This window comes from Accipiter gentilis, chromosome Z (genome assembly GCF_929443795.1).
Source record: "Accipiter gentilis chromosome Z, bAccGen1.1, whole genome shotgun sequence".
Lineage (NCBI taxonomy): Eukaryota > Metazoa > Chordata > Aves > Accipitriformes > Accipitridae > Astur > Astur gentilis.
The window spans coordinates 26,616,085-26,636,567 of NC_064919.1; the positions used below are offsets into that span (position 1 = coordinate 26,616,085).

Genomic DNA, 20,483 nt, shown 5'->3' on the forward strand with positions numbered 1-20,483 from the left:
AAGGAAAACTCTAGGTGAGAATTAATGAAAACTGCAGCTGGACAAGTGTCCATAATCACTGATCAAGCAGAAGCCTTCCAACATCTACGAAGTTTGAAAAATATCACTGCCTCTCATTAAAAGACATAAACCAGGTACACAATATTGACTTCCCACAGGCATGCTACATCAGCTGGGGATTTAGACAAGGAAATTCCCTCAGTGTGAACATTATGCTATTAAATATATGTATTTTTTTGTATGTGGGAGATTTTATTCCAAGAGACTGAAATATGTTTTGGCAGCATTATTGAATCAAAACTGAGAATGATTTGCTGCTATGTCATACTTCAAGAAGAATTTCTAGTAATGTTATGAGAACTGTCATATTTTGAATGAGTTTGAAATTCTCAAAGATAAAAAGAAAAATGTATACATTAAAAAACCCAAGTAATGCATTAAGAAAAAGAAAAAGAAATACATTGGATAAAGGCACATAAAAATTAACATACTGTTTAAAATGACCAATTTTTCCTAAGTTAGAGCAACAAGGGGATAAATTCTGGTCCTTAGAAGCATATATGCTGTGCAACATCCAGAAGTGTTTGTATTGTACTAAACAAAACAGGGCTAAAAAGAACGTAAGCATCTGTAGTGCAGCAGGGACTTCAATTCCCGACTGTATAGAAACCAACACAGATTATTTTCTTCTCTGTGAATGTTTCCATTTTTCAGGAAGATTCAATGGAATCTTTACAGTCTAAATTAAGAGTACCCTGCCTAATTAGCACCAACTAATCCACTGAAAATGGATTGAAAAATAAATAAATGTATGTGCATAAATCAGTAGTAACAAGTTCTGGATTTCAAAACATTTACAGAAATATCTTGGCTTTTCAATATAAGATAAAATATGTTGAATAATGTCACACTTCATATTTTTCTTTTGTTTCCCCAAATGACCTTTTCCCCTGATTTCAGCACTGATGGAAATATTCCCAACAACTTTCACATTTTCATATAAAGGCTAAAGCGATTTACCATAGCAAATTATGTAGATCCTAAATTGTTTAGCTGAACTTATAAACTTCCTAACATTGAATATTCAGTACTATATCAGAGACGTACATCAGCATATTGTATGATAAAGTGTCTCCGTTGTCCATCTGAAAACACAGAAAGGACATATTCACCAGGTTTCCCGTGGCTCTCTCGCACCAAGAAGTCTCCTTGCTGTTTTAACAGCTCCTGGGCTTCTATTCTTGGAATTGCACCATGATACCAGTCTTGCTCAGCCAATGGTTTCTCAGTGGTTGAAATTACATCAAAGAACTTGGGAAAAATATTGAAGAAAAATGTTACTATAATAGTACATTTTTAGAATTTACTTTTACATGAAAAGCATGATAATGATAATTTCTATTTCTGTATCTAAATTATGTGTTTCTATTAACACACAAAATCAACACTGTTACATTTATACAAAAGGCATACTGATCACCTTCTTTTCTATTACCTAAAAAATTAATATATAAAAAGCAGAAGTTTATCAAAACATCCACAGAAGTATGTAATATTTTTCATTTGGCCTGCTACTTTTCCTAAGCCATAACGACAAACTCTCACACATTCTGACGTGCTAGTAACAACAACTCAAAATGAACCATTTCTTTATACAGACAGAAACTTCTCGGGCGGAAGAACACAAGAAATTGATTTATACAAAGCATTTGAATTAGATAAATTGTTTTCACAGAATTTACCAATTGCATCCCAAATCAATTAATAGCTCTATGAGACATTTTTCCTAGCATTTACACTGTAGCACAATATATACACCTGGGTATAAAGTATGAACTTTAGCATAGAGTTTCTGAAGGCACAAAGATTGTAAGAAATTATTTTCACTGGCCAAAAAAGGAAGTTAATGAGTTTTAACCTACATTTTCACATATTGATTTTAACAAGCTTACATTGTTTAAGAAAACACTGAGGAAAACTTTGTATTTTGTTTAATGACCACTTCAGATTTATTTGTTATGTCTAGACAAACAAGCCCTTACTTAAGCTGTATGTCATTCAAAATAGTTAGTGCCAGAGCTCATAGAAGTTCTTACTGCCAGAGTGGTAAAGCTCTGAACAAAATAACAGTGCATAGTGTATCATGAGTTGAACAGATAGGTGCATGTGTCGCAGGCAGGCCTGCTGAACTGCCTTTTAGATAACAGCACGAAGACCCACACCTCTATTAAGCACAATCCAACAGATACAAACAAAGCATGCAATTCTGAATTAACCTCTCCTACCACTCTGCCCTGATAAAAACCAGTTTTTTCTTTGTATCATCAAGGATGATAGGATATTTCCCCTATGAGGATGGGGAAAGACAACGGAAACACTCAATTGGTGCACGCAAGGGAAAAATTTGACATGGTGCAGCTATGGGTGTGGTGGAGGCTATCTGCACATTTAAGGTCTTCCCGGGGAGATATTTAGGTTAAGATGACTTACCTAGCCAAAAAAACACGAGGAATAACCTCAGACTCTCAGAGTGGGAATGAGTAGACCCAAGAAAGGGAATCTACTCAGAACTTCCTGTTTCCAAATATCTGTAATTCTTTAGCACTTTCACAGTAAAGTTTCTGATATAAAAAATGCCTTTGTCTGTGGGTTCCTGGCTGCCTTTCTAAGTTATACCTCAAAAGGTCTAGTTTAGTCCAGGATTCTGATGGAAAACTGGAGGACATATTTAAGAGCCTGACAGAGCCTCATATTCTCAGACAACAACACTGGGATCTAGAGCCCTGGGCCTGTATCAAGGATAATTTCAGACATGAGATTTGAGGCTAACACTGTAACCAATAGACTCATCACTAGAAAGAGCAAGTATGCTCTATTACAGATTTTGCTCTATTACAGATTCAAAGCTAGGAAGGACTATATAAGAAATAACAACAGCTTGAAAATAAAGTGCACAGTCAGAGTTTTTAGGAGCGAAAGATGTACTCCAAGGTCCTGTGTTTATCAGCACAGTGAACTACTAAAAGCCCAAGATATTGTTTGGCCAAGAAGGCAGTCATATAGTTCACGTTCATCAACAGTTAAATACATCTGAGATCAGAGCTGTCTACCACTGTTAAATGACACTAAGTCATTCTCTTTCAGAAATTCCTAAAAGAAAAAATAGCTTTCAGGATGTTAGACAATGTTATTTACTTGAACATTTATTGTTCAAAGATGCCAAATTTGACTCAACAGAAAACCCAGACCTCTGCTATGCTATCAAGAAATGTTAAAGGGTTCAGAGCAGCAAAGCCTTTGCCACCAAAACACATTTCTACTTGAGAGGAAATGTTTCTAAGCATAAAATGACAGTTCAAGGTCAATAAACTAGTTCATGGTCTTCACAAAGGAAGGTTAAAAAAAAAATAAAAAATGACATGAGACTCATTTTATAGCTTACTGAAGAGGAAGCCACCAGATAATAACTCCTGCTTATGTTTGAACTGGGTCAAGTCGAGTCACTGTTCAGAGAACCATGATCACATCCCAGAATAAAACATCTTAAAAGCCTTTATGACAGAGAAAGAGCTTATGGAAGAACAACAGAGCATTTTAGACATTGCCAACTACGGCATTGTTTATGCCACTAACAGCAATCTTCCACTTTCTTTTGAATTTGGTTAACCTAGTATTTATTACTTTAGAAGGAAACAATGAAAATTCCACAAAGTATCCTCTGTTGATTGTCTCCTACCTTACACATACCTCTACTGTGGGGCAATCATAATCAAGGTGGTTTCTCTGATGAAAAAAGTGGTAATTATTCATGTTTTGATTGTTATTAAAATTGCATTATTGTTATGAACAAGTCTTCTGACTTCAACGTATTTTCTGTATGATACAATTTTCACCCTCACTGTCTTTGAAAGAAAAAATAGCCAAAAGCCAAGAAAGAACAGTACAAGTGCAAGATATGCATTCATTTTAATATAGATTTCAACTCAGTTTACATCACTTAGTGCTAATGTTTCTAGGGCATTTCACAGTTAGAATTAAATGGTTTAAACACAAGAAAGGTTGGTTAGTCTTTAAGGAAGGTAGAGGAAAAAAAGCTACTAGCACAAAATTAAATTCCCGCCTTTTTTCTTTAAACTCTACTGAGTTTAAATATCATTAAGCAATTTAATATGACTATTAAGATACCTGAAATAACGAGATGCAATTCAGTGTTTTACAGTTTCACTTGGGGGATGAGATCTATTGCTCATTTGTATGTACACACTTACAGAGGCACTTAGTGATTCAACAGCTTAAATGAAGAAATATATTTCTAAGATTTTTGTTCTTAATTGGGGTGGAAGCTAAAAATAAACAATTAACAAAATCAAACAGAAGGAACTCATACTGTTGAATTTCTGCTCTCCCTCCCAAGCCCTCTTTTTTTTTTTTTCCTTTTCTTTTTCCTTCAAGATTTCCATTTATTGCCATATTTTGCTCATGGGTTATTTGGAGGAGGGACAGATGGGAGGGTGTGTGCCTTTATAAATCTCATCACACTTTTCCTTCTGAGAGGAGGGAAATGCCCTCGTATGCTTCATCATACTCCTCATTGACGTAGTACTGTCCTCTTCACTTAGTCTGAGCCCCCTTCTCTCTCCCTATTTAACAATCCATTGAGATAGCAGTCTTCCTCCAACAGTAGAATGAAGCAGTCCCCAGCTGCTGCCCTTATTCGAGAGAAAAACTGAGCAAACAGAAATGCATTATTTCTATTTCCAAAAGATGACATATTATCCTGTACTTATGCTGTCAATGAAAAGAAAATAATAATGGGAATGATATTTTATTAAACTAATAGCTTACTCAATATTGTATTTTCACATATATTCTGAGCTCAAACTTTGCATACTTCCTTATTTTCCATCTTCAAGCAAACAAAACATTTTGTCAAGACATTTTTTCTCTCCCAGTGTAAAAGAGGGGCACAGACACAGATAAGAAAGTAAAGCAATAAATGTAGGTTGATAATTTGAGACAATTCCCTGTGGAATATCCTGCCTTTAGCCTAAGTGTACCTGACTCATTCCCACATGCTAATAACACCGTATGAAACCAACATCAATTCCACTTATTATCCTACAAACAATAAAAAGGTTATCCTATAAACAATAACAGATATCTGTAACAAGTTCAAATGCCTCAGTGGCAAAAAAAATAGGCAGAAGGGCAGAAGCTGGCATTCATGATGCCATTCATTCAAACTCTTCATTCAGTTCATTCATAGCACTGCATTACAGGTACACGAAAGTTGCCCCTTTTCTTGTATTTTCTCTCCTCATTCGATTAAACTTATGTCTCTTGCTATTATAGAAAACTGGCTTGCATTTTGTCCAGGAGAAGCCACGTGAATCCCTAACCTTGCTGTTTTCTCTTCAAACTATATACTTTTCCCCTATATTACCCTTTACCTTCTCATTCTGAGAACATGTAAAGCACATAAGTAATAGTTAAAGTCCTGGCTGCTTTTGGAAGTACAGGGTTTCTCTACGACTTTTTTCAGATGACAGAAAAAAAATTTGTTTTCTCTAACTACACACAAAATTCAACTTCTCCCACCAATTAAATATGGGACAGTGTTTTTAGAATAGCACTACATTTAAACCAAGATATGGCTCCACTTTTAAAGTTTCAATATACTTAAAACATATACTATAAAAACAGGTAGTTAACATCACATTTTTAGATTATACTCCATCAGAGGATCAGTACTGGTCCTTTTCCTGCTTTGCTTCAACAACCTTTTTTGTATTGGTCTATTTAAAAAAATAGAAAATTCTTTTATGTATGTTATTATTATTTTATAATACATTTCAGTAATCACTTAGCATAGTTCATTGATGGATAATAAGTTTTAAGTGCCAGTTTATATATTTAGCAATAAGCATGGTTATGTAATTGTCACCAGGAAGAAGCTGAGCAGCTGACCACATTAAGAGCTAATTACAAATTCGGGAAGCAAATTTTAGCTGTATATGCATGGTTAGCTTTTCTAACACACAAGAAATAGCTAAATCAAAACGCAAAGCAAAACTGAAAATTGATAGGTTTATATATTCTGACTTTGAAGCTTATTTAAATGATAGGTAATCAAGAGTACACTTGTTACTCAGATTTTACTTCCTGCCTCAGGTGACCCAGTTCCGATCTTACTTCTCCCAAACATATTCCAAGGCTTCAGCAAGCCTACCTACCATATATCTACACCCAGGCTTACATCAACTTCCATGGAATTAATAGTGATATAGATTGTAATGAAAATCAAATGAGGCACATCAGTTACTTAACATGACACTTTAATTAAAGCCAATGAAAATTTTGACATTGACTTCCCCTGATTTCATCTTCAATATTTTATCTTGATCCTCTTCTTGAAGTTTTTTTCTCTTCCAATTTTTCTCTGAAGCAGTTTTAGGTAGTGTTGTTATTTTTTAAAAAGAATCATAGCAAGTTGTATAACGTATACAAATAGACAAAGTCTCATCTACACAAAGAACAGAGGTTGTAGAAATTTATGTTTTAATATGCTTTTATTATGAAATGTTGCATCTTTACATCAATTATAAGTTTTATAAACCAAAGATAATGATAATGTGGAGATTTTGTTTATCTCCAGGGATACTTTAATATTTTAGCAGGGTTTTTCCGACTACTTTTCAAATATGTCGTGTAACTTCCACATTTTTCATAGGAAAAGCCTTCCTGTCCTAATTTTATCTCATTATCATGCGTATTATTCCATTCCTTTATCACTATATACAATTTTCCTATGTATACACATGTATATACACATATATGTATACATATATATGTATACATATATATGCAATTGTAATCTCTTCCACACATTTTGAATATTGTTTAGCTTAAAGTTTCTTTAATGGGTCTTTGGATGCAATCCTGCAGCATAAAATAGAAGTTTAGAAGTCCCATTCATTCTAAAGTTTTCCCAAAAATGCTATTTTGAGCTAATGTTTCAGTGACGAGATCACAATTAAAACGCAGTTTTAAAAAGCTTAAAATATTCTGCCCAGCTTTTGGGGACTTATTTTGGGGGGTTGGGGGGGTGCGGGGGGGGGGGGGGTGGAGGCTGGGTTTTTTGTTTGTTTGGGTTTTGCAGGGGGAGTCTTGGGTTTTATGGGTTTTTTTGTTGTTGGGAGGGTTAGGACGATCACAGATTCCACTTCAGGAGGAAGGTTTTCAAATAAAATCTGACACCTCCTTAAGTAGGTGCTCAGGAATTCTAATTAGTCTTGCAAGCTTCTATTTGAAGTCAATCAGAAGTAATACAAAAGCAAAAGAAACAAAAGTTTCTCCATCCATTAATGAACCTGAACAAAAGCCAACTAAAAGTAAGAGATTCTCAACAACCATTTTCAGTGGGGATTGAAGCAAGATGTGTAATACCTGATTACTTAAATAGTATCAGGTATTGAGGAAGTAGTAGTAGCATTAGTAGTAATACTATTACTACTACTAATATGCTTATATACTGGTGCCTTTGTAACAGATATGGGGAATATAATTATTGCAACAATGGGTAAAACATGCATGACCATCTGACCTACTACAGAATATCATACTACACTGTATTTTCAGTAAATCAGACTCACTGGGAAGAGTACTCTTAAAAGTATAGCATGAGCCTGGGACCTGCAAAGAACATACAAATTCTTTTTTTCCCTGAAGTGCAACAAGTTGTACTGACAATACTATTATGCTACGATATTACCATGTCTGCTTATCAATCAGAACAGCATTTTTGTAACATTATTTTAATGTAGTTTTTATCCATGTAGATGGAAATGCATGACGTTTCAGAAAAAAAATCCTACTTAAGCTGTAAAAATAACAGTATGTAGTACAACAATGCAGTATTGATACCACTTACCGACGATGAGCCCAACATGGATTTTGGAGACCTTATAATTCCAGCGATGGAATGACGTATAGTGTCAAATCTTGAGACTTTGTCCTTCTTGTCCTAGGAGAAAAAGTAGTATCTCCAGTGAAAACTAGCAAATTGGTACGATAATTGAATTACTGGAGAATGTGGAATGTAGACTCCTGGATTTTTTTAAAATAAAAGACAGGGGCTGAGCCTCTACTGAAAAAAGACAGTAAGTGTCAACATCAGTGGGATTGAGCTACCTCATATCAATTTAACTGCTGACAAATTCTGTAATTCCTTAAATATTTTGTACAATTAGTTTAAGTAACACTATTGTTAGCTGTAAGGAGAACTGAAATTCTTTTGCACCCTAAAAACAAGAAGACATAATTCTCAGTTCTCCTGAAATAACTATTATTTTAAAAGGACATTGATTTGGAACCATATAATAAAAAAAAGCCCACATAGTAAAACAAAAATACATAGGTACATTATCCTTACTTAATACATTTGGGTTTTTTCCTTTTATTAACATGTTCTTCTCTAACAATACATGACTTGTAAATACTAGTACCAACCAGTGAAAGTTACAAGATCCATTCATTTTCTGGCACTACCATAAACCATAGGTGCAGCCAGCATCTGGATTTTAAATTCTTTAAGAAGAGGGCTCTAACTGGAACACTGAAACAGCCTTTACGCATCTCTAGTTCAATGTAAGTCAATGTAAATTCCAAGGTGCTCATAATATATTTCTTAATATCTTGATTTATTATCAGCTCTCAAATTTAATATCAAAGAATCTGTAAAAAAATACAAAAAATGTATTTTTAACACTGACAAACTGAGTTTATTTCTTGTAAATCACCCTCAGAAACAGCCAAGATATTTTAATGAGTATTTGCAAAGTAATTAAACCTGAAGCAGCGAGACCACACATTAACAATCTCATTCTAATTAGCTATAGCTTACCTAAACTGTAAGAAACTGATAATGGAGACAGACTACAACTGTTTGCTAGTCTTACAAAGAAAAACTGCTTCCAAGTTTTGGATGTACACCCTTGACTGAAGAAACTAAAAATCTGATAATGTAATAAATGCAGCTTTGGTTTATTCCAGGACTTCCGAATAAGCAACAAAATCTATTCATTCTGTATACAGAGTATACCAGTGTTTGAACATGACTCCTAAATACAATTTAGTTTACAGGATATAGGTTAAACATTGTCTTAGTAAAATAAATTTATTTATTTGGTAGCAAAATTCTGCAATGTGCCTTAATTCGTATGCCGTGACAAAAGAGTGCAAAACCCAGTCAAACAGTCAAAACACTAATAGGGAGTTTACTAGTCACTGAAATACTCATTAACTATGTGCCCACTTCCTTTATTCCTTTTATCAGACTCAAGTATATTCCTTTTATCAGACTCAAGTAATATTGTATGCCAACTAATTTTCTTACAATAAAAAAAACTCTGTGCAGAGTCCTGATTTTTATTTTTATAATATTGATGAATTAAACTGGTTACAAACAAAAAAAAAAACCCAAGTCATTAAGAATAGGGGGACACAGAGTCTCATTTTGCTTGCATGCTGGGTGTGGAGTGATCCACTTATTTCACACATCTCTTCAGAAGGGAGCCATGAGATTTACCTGCAATTCTATGTATACTTCTTATATGACAGGAAAAAACAAGTTACCAAAAGATGCATGAATTTTACTACGCTTCCCCTAAAGAAATTCAGGAGTTTTCTTTCTATCTTACACTAATAGTGTGCTTATCTAATGACAACATCAAACTACAAGTAAGGTTCTACATTACCAGTTTCTCCTTATTGAAACATGTTTTTAACAAGAGGAGATTCTTTTGACTTGAAGTACCAGAAAAAAGACTCAGGGACTGGGCCATCAGAGGACTTTGATAAGTACCACCAAAATTATATAGAGGCTAACAGTCACATTAAATAGAATGAGTATTAAAATGCAGATTTAAGGGATAAACTTCGGCTTTGTTCAAAATGTACTGCATGCCCTATTCAAACGGCAATACATTTATAAACACTGCTTAGTATTTACATAGCACTTTCCCTCTGACATACTGAAACTACTCTGTATCTTACAGCAATGAAGACTTATAAGTATGCAGAGCAGGCATTATCAAACACATAACAAACACAACTGTAGCCTGTACTGAGTTTATTTATTCTAAGTATTTTTAGGGCAACCTGAATAACTGAAGACCAGCAACAGTGGTCTTTTACAGAATTTTTTTTGCCATTGCCCAGCTGCAGACCACCTTAGAAGGACCCATTAGATCTTGCAGGAAACGAGTTCTCACTGAGAATAGTATATTCACCAGTGCAAAGAGTTTTTTTTATGCATATTAGGTATAAATGTTTACCTAAACTAACATAACAATACAACCCAGAACAGCCCATCCGCTCTTTTTTAGAGATATATATGTATGTATGTATGTATGTGTACAGTCTTACTAGCTAAATGAGGGTATTATTTTAAGTTTGCTTTCCAAATCAAAAGGAAATACACATCAGAGCTGTCTTTCAGTGATCTCTACCCTAGGCACATTAAATTTTGAATCTCTCAGCCAAGGCGCTCACAATTTAGCAAAGGACTTAGTAGATGAAAGGATTATCTCAGGATATTACGTTATTTAAAATTTCTGAAGGAAGCTAACAGAGAGCAGAGACTCTCTGTGTCATCAAGAAGAAAAGTTCATTATAATTTCACACAATACTAATTCTAATAAACATCAGACATCTGACCAAGCAGCACAACCATGCTGGCTATGTAGTCACCACGTACACTTCAGATAAACTCGTAAGACACATTACTATTTGACTAATAAACCTGAGAAGGACACTGGAAAGGAATTAGGAGTTCTGCATCAGGGATGCTGTAGAGAGCATTATGGAGTAGTATGCTTGCTAGCATACACGATGCAGCTACTAAAACATATTAGCTGATTCAGTTTAATTTTGGTTTAAATTAATTACTTCCAGAGATATTAGCAAAATAGTAGCATGATTTGTCACGTCCTTTATTTTATACTACACCAATTTCATTAGACAAAAAACCCCCACCAAACTCTCTGTGGGCTATAATATTTTACACAGTAACTGAATTACTGCAGAATAAATTGTAGTTTACCATTAAGAAGGTATATATGTATGACCATATATACTGTCATTAGAGAACATTTTTAATCGACTTCTTTTACTGTGTTTAAATGTACCTGTAGCATGAGAGCACATCATACAAGGAATTATGAAAAATGCATTGACTGATATTTCCCTTTTGGGACTAACCATATTTCTAATCACTTTCCAGAATACATTAAAATGAATCTCCACCAGACTTAGGACTGACACTTAGAATAGGTCATGAATTTTCTATCCATTGGACAATTACACCTAGCAAACTGCTGAAAATCTAACTGCGTACCCTGGAATTATGCAAGACTGATGAACTTCTATATTGAATACAAACAGCTGTTTTACGGGTGGGACTTCTTGTCATTATCCTCTTTGGTAAATAATGCAAAGCACTATTACTTTTATTTCCAAATAATATAGAAAGGATTTACTAAGACAAATAACTTTTATTGAGAAACTATTTGACAGCAACTACTTGTAACCATCAGATTAGAGTGCTCTGCCATATTTTACAAGCAACCGGTTCTGGATGCAGCAGTGTTATAACCCTTCTGTCACAAAACAAGGAATGCTGAAACCCTGTTCCCAGTTGTATACACCTAGCCAGCCTTTTCGTTCCAGTTCTCTTTTTCCTTTTTAATACTTGAAACAATTACCTCAGCTCTTTTCAAGAAACATCACAGCAGAAGACAACCACTCTGGCACTCTTAATTTTACTTTCCAATTTTCTCTTCTGACAAGATGCGGAGAGGAAAAATAAAGCAAAAAAACCCACAGAAGAAGCGCAAGATTCAGGCCAGTTGAAAAACACAAGTGAAGCACTCCCTATTCCCTTGTGTGCATCTTTATATATGATACACATAAAGCCACGCTTTTATGTTTTGTACGTTCACTTTGGGGGATCTTGTACAACATGAGTTCCTGTCCATTTTAATGGATTTTCCACTAGAATTTACATTCTATGTCATGCACTACAACTATTAGGATTTTGTGGACAAAAACCTCCCTTTCACCAGTGTCCTGGTTTCAGCTGGGATAGAGTTAACTGTCTTCCTAGTAGCTGGTACAGTGCTGTGTTTTGAGTTCAGTATGAGAAGAATGTTGATAACACTGATATTTGCAGTTGTTGCTCAGTAGTGTTTAGTCTCAAGTCAAGGATTTTTCAGCTCCTCATGCCCAGCCAGCGAGAAAGCTGGAGGGGCACAAGAAGTTGGCACAGGACACAGCCAGGGCACCTGACCCAAACTGGCCAACGGTGTATTCCATACCATGGGACGTCCCATCTAGGACAGGAACTGGGGAGTGGGGGCAGGGAATCGCCGCTCAGAGACTGGCGGGGTGTCGGTCGACAGGTGGTGAGCAATTGCCCTGAGCATCATTTGTACATTCCAATCCTTTTATTACTACTCTTGTCATTTTATTAGTGTTATCATTATCATTATTAGTTTCTTCTTTTCTGTTCTATTAAACCGTTCTTATCTCAACCCACGAGTTTTACTTCTTTTTCCGATTTTCTCCCCCATCCCACTGGATGGGGGGGGAGTGAGTGAGCGGCTGCATGGTGCTTAGTTGCTGGCTGGGGTTAAACTACGACAGCCAGTGCCGTGGTTTAACTCCAACTGGCAACAAAGCCTCATCAGCCACTCACTCACTCCCCCTGCAGTGGGATGGGGTAGAGAATCAGGAAAAAACTCAGTAAAACTCGTGGGTTGTGTGTGGATTGTCCAGCTCATAGTTCACAAATGAGTTTCACCATGTCTTGTGCACACAGGGGACACATAGGGGGTTACAAAAGGGACCCAGCATTGGATTGCCTTCAGGCCCTGTCTCTCTACAGAGATGACTCATGGGGAGCTAGGTAGACAACTTAGCCCTGGGCTATCTGATAAACCCTAAAGTAAACAGGGCAGTGGCTGTGCCTTTCAAAGAACCAAACTGAGCCTTGAAATCCCTTAAAAAATGGTATGCCCTGAGTCTCAATCCAACCACTATTCGGTTGCCTGAGGAAGCATGATTTAAAAAAAAGAACTGGAGGGTTTCAGCTTCAGTTTCAAATGGCAACCTGGTGTATTTAAACAATCACAGACCAGCAAAAGAAAGATAAGGGGAAACTCCACTCAGATATACATAATACATTTAGACATATATCATAAGCCACCAAGACATAGTCATACACACCATTCTATGAATCAGGGGACAAAAACGCTAATATTCAGGTTGGAAATGGGGGAGTCACTTCTCCAACTATACAGTTGGCATGTGAACAAAACCCTTCCCCCCTTTGATCAGGACGCCGGTCGAGGTAGCTTCCCTGGGACTGAGAACCCTTACCTGGAAGGGTAAGTGAATATTGTTTATGCTTTAAGTTTGTAAACACGTGTGTGCTTGTGGTTGTCTGTGAATTGCTTGTGGTTGTAATAGTGTACTACTCTTGCCTTAAAAATTGCAATAGTGCATTCCTCCATTGTATCTGTAAAACCTGCAATAGTGGCGTGTTAAGTCTGTAAGTGAAGTTCAAATAAATAATTTGCTTGAACCTTGCAGTTAAGTCTTTTTCTGCCACAGGTTGCCATAAGGACAGTTTAATAGGACAGAAAGGAAGAAAATGATGATGATGATGATGATGATGATGATGATGATAATATGACAATAACAATAATTGGAATATACAAGACAAGCAATGCACAATGCAACTGCTCACCACTTGCCGACCAATGCCCAGTTAGTTCCTGAGCAGCGATCCAACCCACCCTGGCCAGCTCCTCCCATTTTATATACTGGGCGTGATGTCTCATGGTATGGAATATCCCTTCAGCCAGTTTGAGTCAGCTGTCCTGGCTGTGTCCCCTCCCAGCTTCTTCTGCCCCTCCAGTCTTCTTCATGGCTGGGCATGAGAAGCTGAAAAATCCTTGACTTAGTATAAACACTACTTAGCAACAACTGAAAATATCTGTGTATTATCAACATTATTATCATACTGAACCCAGAACATAACACTATACTAGCTACTAGAAGAAAATTAACTCTATCCCAGCAGAAACCAGGAGAGCCAGACATACAGTTCTGTCACTGGGCAAAACAACCGCAGATCTCAGAGTACATGAAAAATAATACAGTAAACACAGAAGTGTGACACAATCAAAATGACCAGCCTAACAATCATATTTACAACGGTATTTTGAATGAATGGTATTTTGGCAAGACAAAGCCACAGGGCAAAAGATTTTGCTTAAACTGAACTGCATAATGTAAAAGCCCAGAAAATCTTATTAGCTGTATAAATGTAGAAAAAAAGGCTTTATCTTATATGTTATTACAAAAGAAAAATAATCTTTTTAGAAAAGCAAGGAAGCAAGAAACTAGAAAGAGATCAAAGATAAAACAGAATTAATGGTTCTGAGGGACAGGCAAATAATAACACTATCTCCACTGATCAAAAAGTGGAAGATTAGGAATAAGAGGGACAATGGACAATGCAGCATATATTGAATATTGCTAAAAACACTAGCCAGACATGTAGATATAGGCGATATAAATAGGCCAATAAATTAATATTATTCCATTCAAAGAAACAGTGCCTCATGAGTCAGATGCAAACCATCAGCATCGACACAGAAGTTGAATGTGGGCTTGCAAATGAAATTAGAGAACCTTCACGGGAAATTTAGAAGAAATATGATGAGGACTCTCCAACTGAAAGAGAAAACACTGTCAGAAGAAAAGGAGATTTCAATGAGAAGAACATAATCAGTAATATCTAAATGATGAGCATGATAGTACTGTTTCTGAGATTTGGCTAGGGAACTAGTCCTCAGAGATTTTGATGAAAACTATTTCAGTACAGTATAAGAGCTCCAATATAAAACCAGAAGGGAGGAATTCCTGGTTGTTATTGCAAATGATATGTTCAATGAACTTCCAGATAAAAAAAAACATACCAGACAGTGTCTGTCTGCCGGAGCAATTAAGATGCTCTCCTTTTCGTAAAGTGAATGCTAGCTTCATTTTGGGTTTGAAGATATGATTTCCCTGATGAAAAAGGTGCAAGAACAACATTCATCTTAAGACTTCAAATTTAGATAGTGGGGAGAACAATGAAAATTTTTGCTTTTAAAAAGCTATAGATGTCTGGCATGTGAATGGAGTTTTGTGATTCATAAGCAAGAATTCTTCAAACAAGCTTTAGAGAAAATAATTTTCTGAAAATGATTCTCTGCATTAGTCACTTCAGCAGTGGAGATTAAAAGTTATTTAGGAGAGGCCCCAAAAACATGTAGTAAACTTAAGACTATGACAGTAAGTCCAGCCTGCCTATTGATGAGTGGATATACTAACCACAAAATCTTCTGTGTGTCTGTTTTATAGGTATTAGCACATATTAAAGGAGATGTAAATGCTGATGTATATTAAAACCTGAACATACAGTAGAACATACCTGATGTCCCTGAAGTCTATAATTTGATTTCAGGAATAAGACTAATCTCATACCATAAAAGGTGGGGTTTTTTAATTTTTTCCTCATCCATGACAGAACTGGGTATCTCAGAAAGATCAGACGTAGAAAACCAGCTAAAGAATGATGCTATCTTTACCAAAAAAGCAAGGGTATTTTAAATTATTAACATGGCACTCACACACGGAACAAGTTGCCAGCTAAATATGAGCTGACTGTTTGAGCTGAGCAGATCATCTACCTTCAGAGCACCTTCCCAGGAATTATAATATGCATTTTCTTAGTTTGCTATTGTGGATATCTAAAACTGGGAGCAGCACTGTGCAGAGTCATGAAGATGTAACATAGAGTTACTAAAAATTAAAACATTCAAAGCTAATTATAAATATCTCAAGTACACAGTGAAACCAGTTAAATGTCACAGCTATTCACAAATCATTTTTTGATAAGGTAAGATTTTCTGTTTTAAACACAAGTAACACCTTCCAGAGCAGAAGAAATAACACATAATTGATGTACAGATATTGTAAACACTACACTGGATGTAAATTAATGTTCCACCTTCTGAATTGCAGGGGGTAGCATGAAAAACAAGATTTACTAGTGTGAAATTTAAGAACATCTATTTTGTCTCAGACCAAAGATACATCCCAGGCCATGCCAGTGGCCTAATGGCCTGTAAAAAAAGGAGAATGGTAATTCTTCAGAGCCTATCTTTGTCCTCTGAAGACCTGGGGTACAAGATCTGCCTTAGCAGTGTAAGATGCAATGTTTCTACGTATAACAGTCATGGAAGGATCTTCCTTCCATAAATTTTTTCAGCTGCTTTCTGAATCTATATGAACTATTACAACCCACTGCTGTAGCAATGAGTTGCACAACTCAATTACATGTTTTTGAACAACACATTTATCTGCTTGCTTTAAATCATTTGCCTACTGTAATTATTTGATGGCCCCTACTTCTTGCTTCTGAAGAGAGAGTGAACAACCATTATTCCCTATTCACTTTCTCCACGCCACTCAACACCCAACACATTGTATGCATCTTTATCACATTCCCCTTTAGTGTGCTTCTTCAAGTCTAAAAAGCCCAATCAACTTATTCACTAATTCTACAGAAGCTCCTCCACATATCTGAGAATTATTTTGCCTTTCTGAATTCTCCTACACCAATTTTGTAACTCTGGGAGCTGAAAATAAAAGTGGTTACATGGAGCCAGTCTCTTCTAGGTGGTACACAGCAAAAGAACAAGCAGCGACAGACAATTTGCATCACAAAAAATGCCAGTTAGATAACAAAAAAAAATAACCTCAAGGAGGACACTGATCAAACACTGAAACAGGTTGCCCAGAGAAACTTCCATCAGTGGAGCTCCTAGAACCTCAACTGCAACAAGGCGCTGTACAGCCTGATAAAACATCAAAGATGACCCTGCTCTGAGCAAGAAGTGGGACCAGATGGCCTCCCTGAGATCTCTTCCAGTTTAAATTATTCTGCAGTTCTGTGGCATTTGGGAAGCAGGTGCACATCAATTTATACAGTGATGTAATGTTTTTTTCTCTATTCTTTGTTCCTTTCCTGAAAATTTCTAGCACATTTTTCGGTTTTGATCACTAAGTAAATAGTGACCTGGTATCTTCAGGAACTTTTAGACCTAATTTGAGTTAGAGTTCATTACTGGTATATGTGAAATCAAGTACTGTTACTACAGTCTGGTCTGCAGGAATGTAATTACACAATATGATGCTAACATTAAGAAAAAAAGACTGTTAGAAATAATATGTATAATTTATAAGTTAAGGAATTCACTCAGCTTACTATCAAAAAATATTTGGTTTATTTCCAAATACAGTTCTCTGCTCTTGTGATTACTTATGTGCCTATGATTACTTGTATACCAGAAACGTGAAGGTGCAACACAGGTTGGAAAGTAATTTTTTTGCTCAGGGGAACAGCAGCAAGAGCGAGCATTAAACAAGAGATTGGTGAACTATTTGGAGACAAAAACCTGAAAGCCTTTGGCAGACTTAGGAAAGCCTCAGGTGTCAGCAAACACTCTGTGGAAATAAATTAATTTTTACAAAAGGAGCATGAATACTATGATTGACCCTTTGCTTTCTTTTCAAATGACTATCAGAACAGAATGTACAGTTAAGTTGTCTGCACTATATTTTCTGTTTTAATTAAAATTTCAGAGGACCAATTTTTCAAGCTACATATGAAATGTCAGGGAAATGTCACCTTCATCTTTGAAATGATTAGTAAATCTTCCAAACACACAAATATGTATTAGAGGTCTTTAAGGAAGTAAAGTACCTCTTAATGGGGGCTAGCAATAATGTTTCCAGAGACATGGTACATTTTAATTATTATATACTAAACAGCCTTTTTATTTTTAAAGAAGATAGGATTTTGATTTCACCTAATTATCATCAAGAATGTCAACTGTGCTCTAGAGAAGAACATGACTAATGTACTGCACCTAAGCTGAGGCACTGAGATCCTTTCCTTCCTGTGAAAGGAAAAAGTAGCCAGACAAAGGCTTTTGCAAAACAGATAGAGAGGCCCCTGAAATTCAGTAAGGAATTTCTTCTTTGCTTAATGAATATATCTGTACACCACTAAATCCTAACACACCTCAATCCACTGATGGCAAAGTGATGCAAAATAAAGGAGAATTGATTTCAATAAAGGCAATTTAAGAAATCAGTTCAGAATTCTGAATGCTTAGAACTAAATTTAGAATGAATACATATTTTTTAAAAAATTAAGTTTAAATGCCATTACCTTATATAACTGGGGAAACATGTAACAGGAAAAAAGAAGGCTTCCAACCTACAAAAAGCTCAGGCTGGTTCAGATATGAACTGTTTTATCAATTACAAGAGCACTGTTATTAATCAATAATACTATTATTAACTGAATGTACAAATATTTTATTAATTTTTACACTATCACTTTACTAGTTTCAAGTAATCAAAAATGATCAAATTTCATCTTGTATAGCACTTGCTACAGCTGAAAGGGAAGAACCTGGTCACAACATGGTCCTTCTCCTCCTTGGTTGTTATTGCCACATCACAGTAAGAGATCCCCAAATATACACACAAGGCCTCTCTTGCTATAATTTTGTGTAAGCTCATGACCTTGCAACGGAATAATATAAAACAGACTACACTGAGTGCTCCTAGTTATACTGCAGTACCTAATGTTCACAAAAGCAAGAAAACCTACATCTTCTCACATTCTCTGGCAGTTCATCATCAAAAAAACCAAGATGATGAACTAGTTGCCAGTCAAAGTAACCATCTGCCAGGACAACATCTTGCTCAACATTCAGGCTGTGCTGCTGTTTGAGAAAACCAAGAACATAACAAGTCAAAGAGCAGTGAATGAACTACTGCTGCTGTCCAGGCAAGGAGTGACCAAAACAACCTGAACCACAGTCAAGGATGGTTGTGAGGTAAAGAGTATGCAAATCGAATGGGAATGTATTACATTTCTTCAGATAATCTCCCTGTTTCCAAACATTTTCATCTTCCTAAGGCAGATATAATTTTTAGCCTAGAAACCAGCATTTATCGTTTGGCAGTTACATATACTAGCAACACCAGAACAAGCAATCAGCGAATCAGTAAGATTTCATGAATGTGACTTGAAATCTCAAGAATATAACCATAAATTTAAAAACAACATAAAGCTCAAAATACATTCAAGAAAAAACGTTAAGAGATCACAAAACACGCAAAGCAAACCAACTGTGAGGGAATTTTATATTTCCATCATCTAGATATTACAGTTTGTCAGATGGCTATGAAAAGCACATGCTTTATTAGCTAGAAATACACGTGCATCCACAAATCATTTAAAGTTAACAATTCTTATGAGCATTTTTGATGCAAAGAGGCTAGTTTTATTCTGTACTTTATTACTGTATATATCCAGCTGAAATAGTTTCAGGCATGCATGACCCAAATTCTACAGAAGAACAGAGACATCCTGTAACACTAGAACTGCTGCCCCACTGTTGTAATCAAGATCAACCCTATAGCTCTCATGTGAAGCGATGAAGTCTTCAATGTGAAATATATTTTAAAACTGGTTATATACATGCATACACAGATACACACAGATTGATCTTGCCATTCCCCTTTCAAGTTAAAAACCAAAACCTGAAACCTGAGCTAAAAAGAAAATTCTTGATAAGGTAATGGAAGAAATTGATTTCTTTTAAATACACATGTATTATGCTGCATTACTAGTATTTGGAAAACTTCATCTCTATTTGACTAAATTGTGATAAAACATCAACTGATCAGTGTTCCTCCACCAAAGCTGGACGTTAGTGTAGAAAATAAATTCTTCACCCTGAAGTTTTCATACACTCATTTTTCCACAAAAAGTATAATGGCAGACAGTGGTTTTGGCACTTGTTAACAAAGGACAATATTCTGTAATAGCACTTCCTCAATTGAATGGTAAAGTTTTAGGTGGCCAGTAGATAGCTTAACTTTTAAAGAAGTTAACATATAACTCTTCAAACTGATAAATATTACTTAAGGACTAATAGAACTTCATTTCAACCACTGACCTAACAAAAAGAGGTAGAGTTATCCCTGCTGACCTATGTTCGAGAGCCATCAAAACAGAGAAGTTTTAACAGAGGAAAAATTTAGTGAAAGTTGGCTATATGGGCTAATAATACAAAGCCACAGGAGAAGAACCTCTAGGCTACATTTCACATGAGGCATGAACAATTTCACAGTGCAGGTGGCTGAAGCACCAAACTACACATACAGTGCACTACAAAATGACCTCAGTAGATTAAGCAGATATAAACACAACTTCCAGGCATTTTTATGTGAGGACCTGGAATGTTGGACATAAAAAGTGTTGCACAAAATGGCAAAAACCCCTCAGT

At 35.8% G+C, this 20,483-nt stretch overlaps 1 protein-coding gene across 16 annotated transcripts in view; it reads right to left on the reverse strand.

Annotated features, from left to right (window-relative positions):
* Positions 1-20,483, reverse strand: part of FER (FER tyrosine kinase) — a 196,723-nt gene that overhangs the window by 105,251 nt on the left and 70,989 nt on the right. For 15 of the 16 annotated variants that reach the window (XM_049795612.1, XM_049795617.1, XM_049795618.1 and 12 more), the window contains 2 exons: positions 7,931-8,023; positions 1,108-1,311 (listed from right to left, as the gene is read on the reverse strand). In XM_049795612.1, coding sequence (XP_049651569.1) covers positions 1,108-1,311; positions 7,931-8,023 — 297 coding nt within the window. The remainder of the gene's footprint in view (positions 1-1,107; positions 1,312-7,930; positions 8,024-20,483) is intronic. The other variant, XM_049795626.1, reaches the window with a different exon arrangement.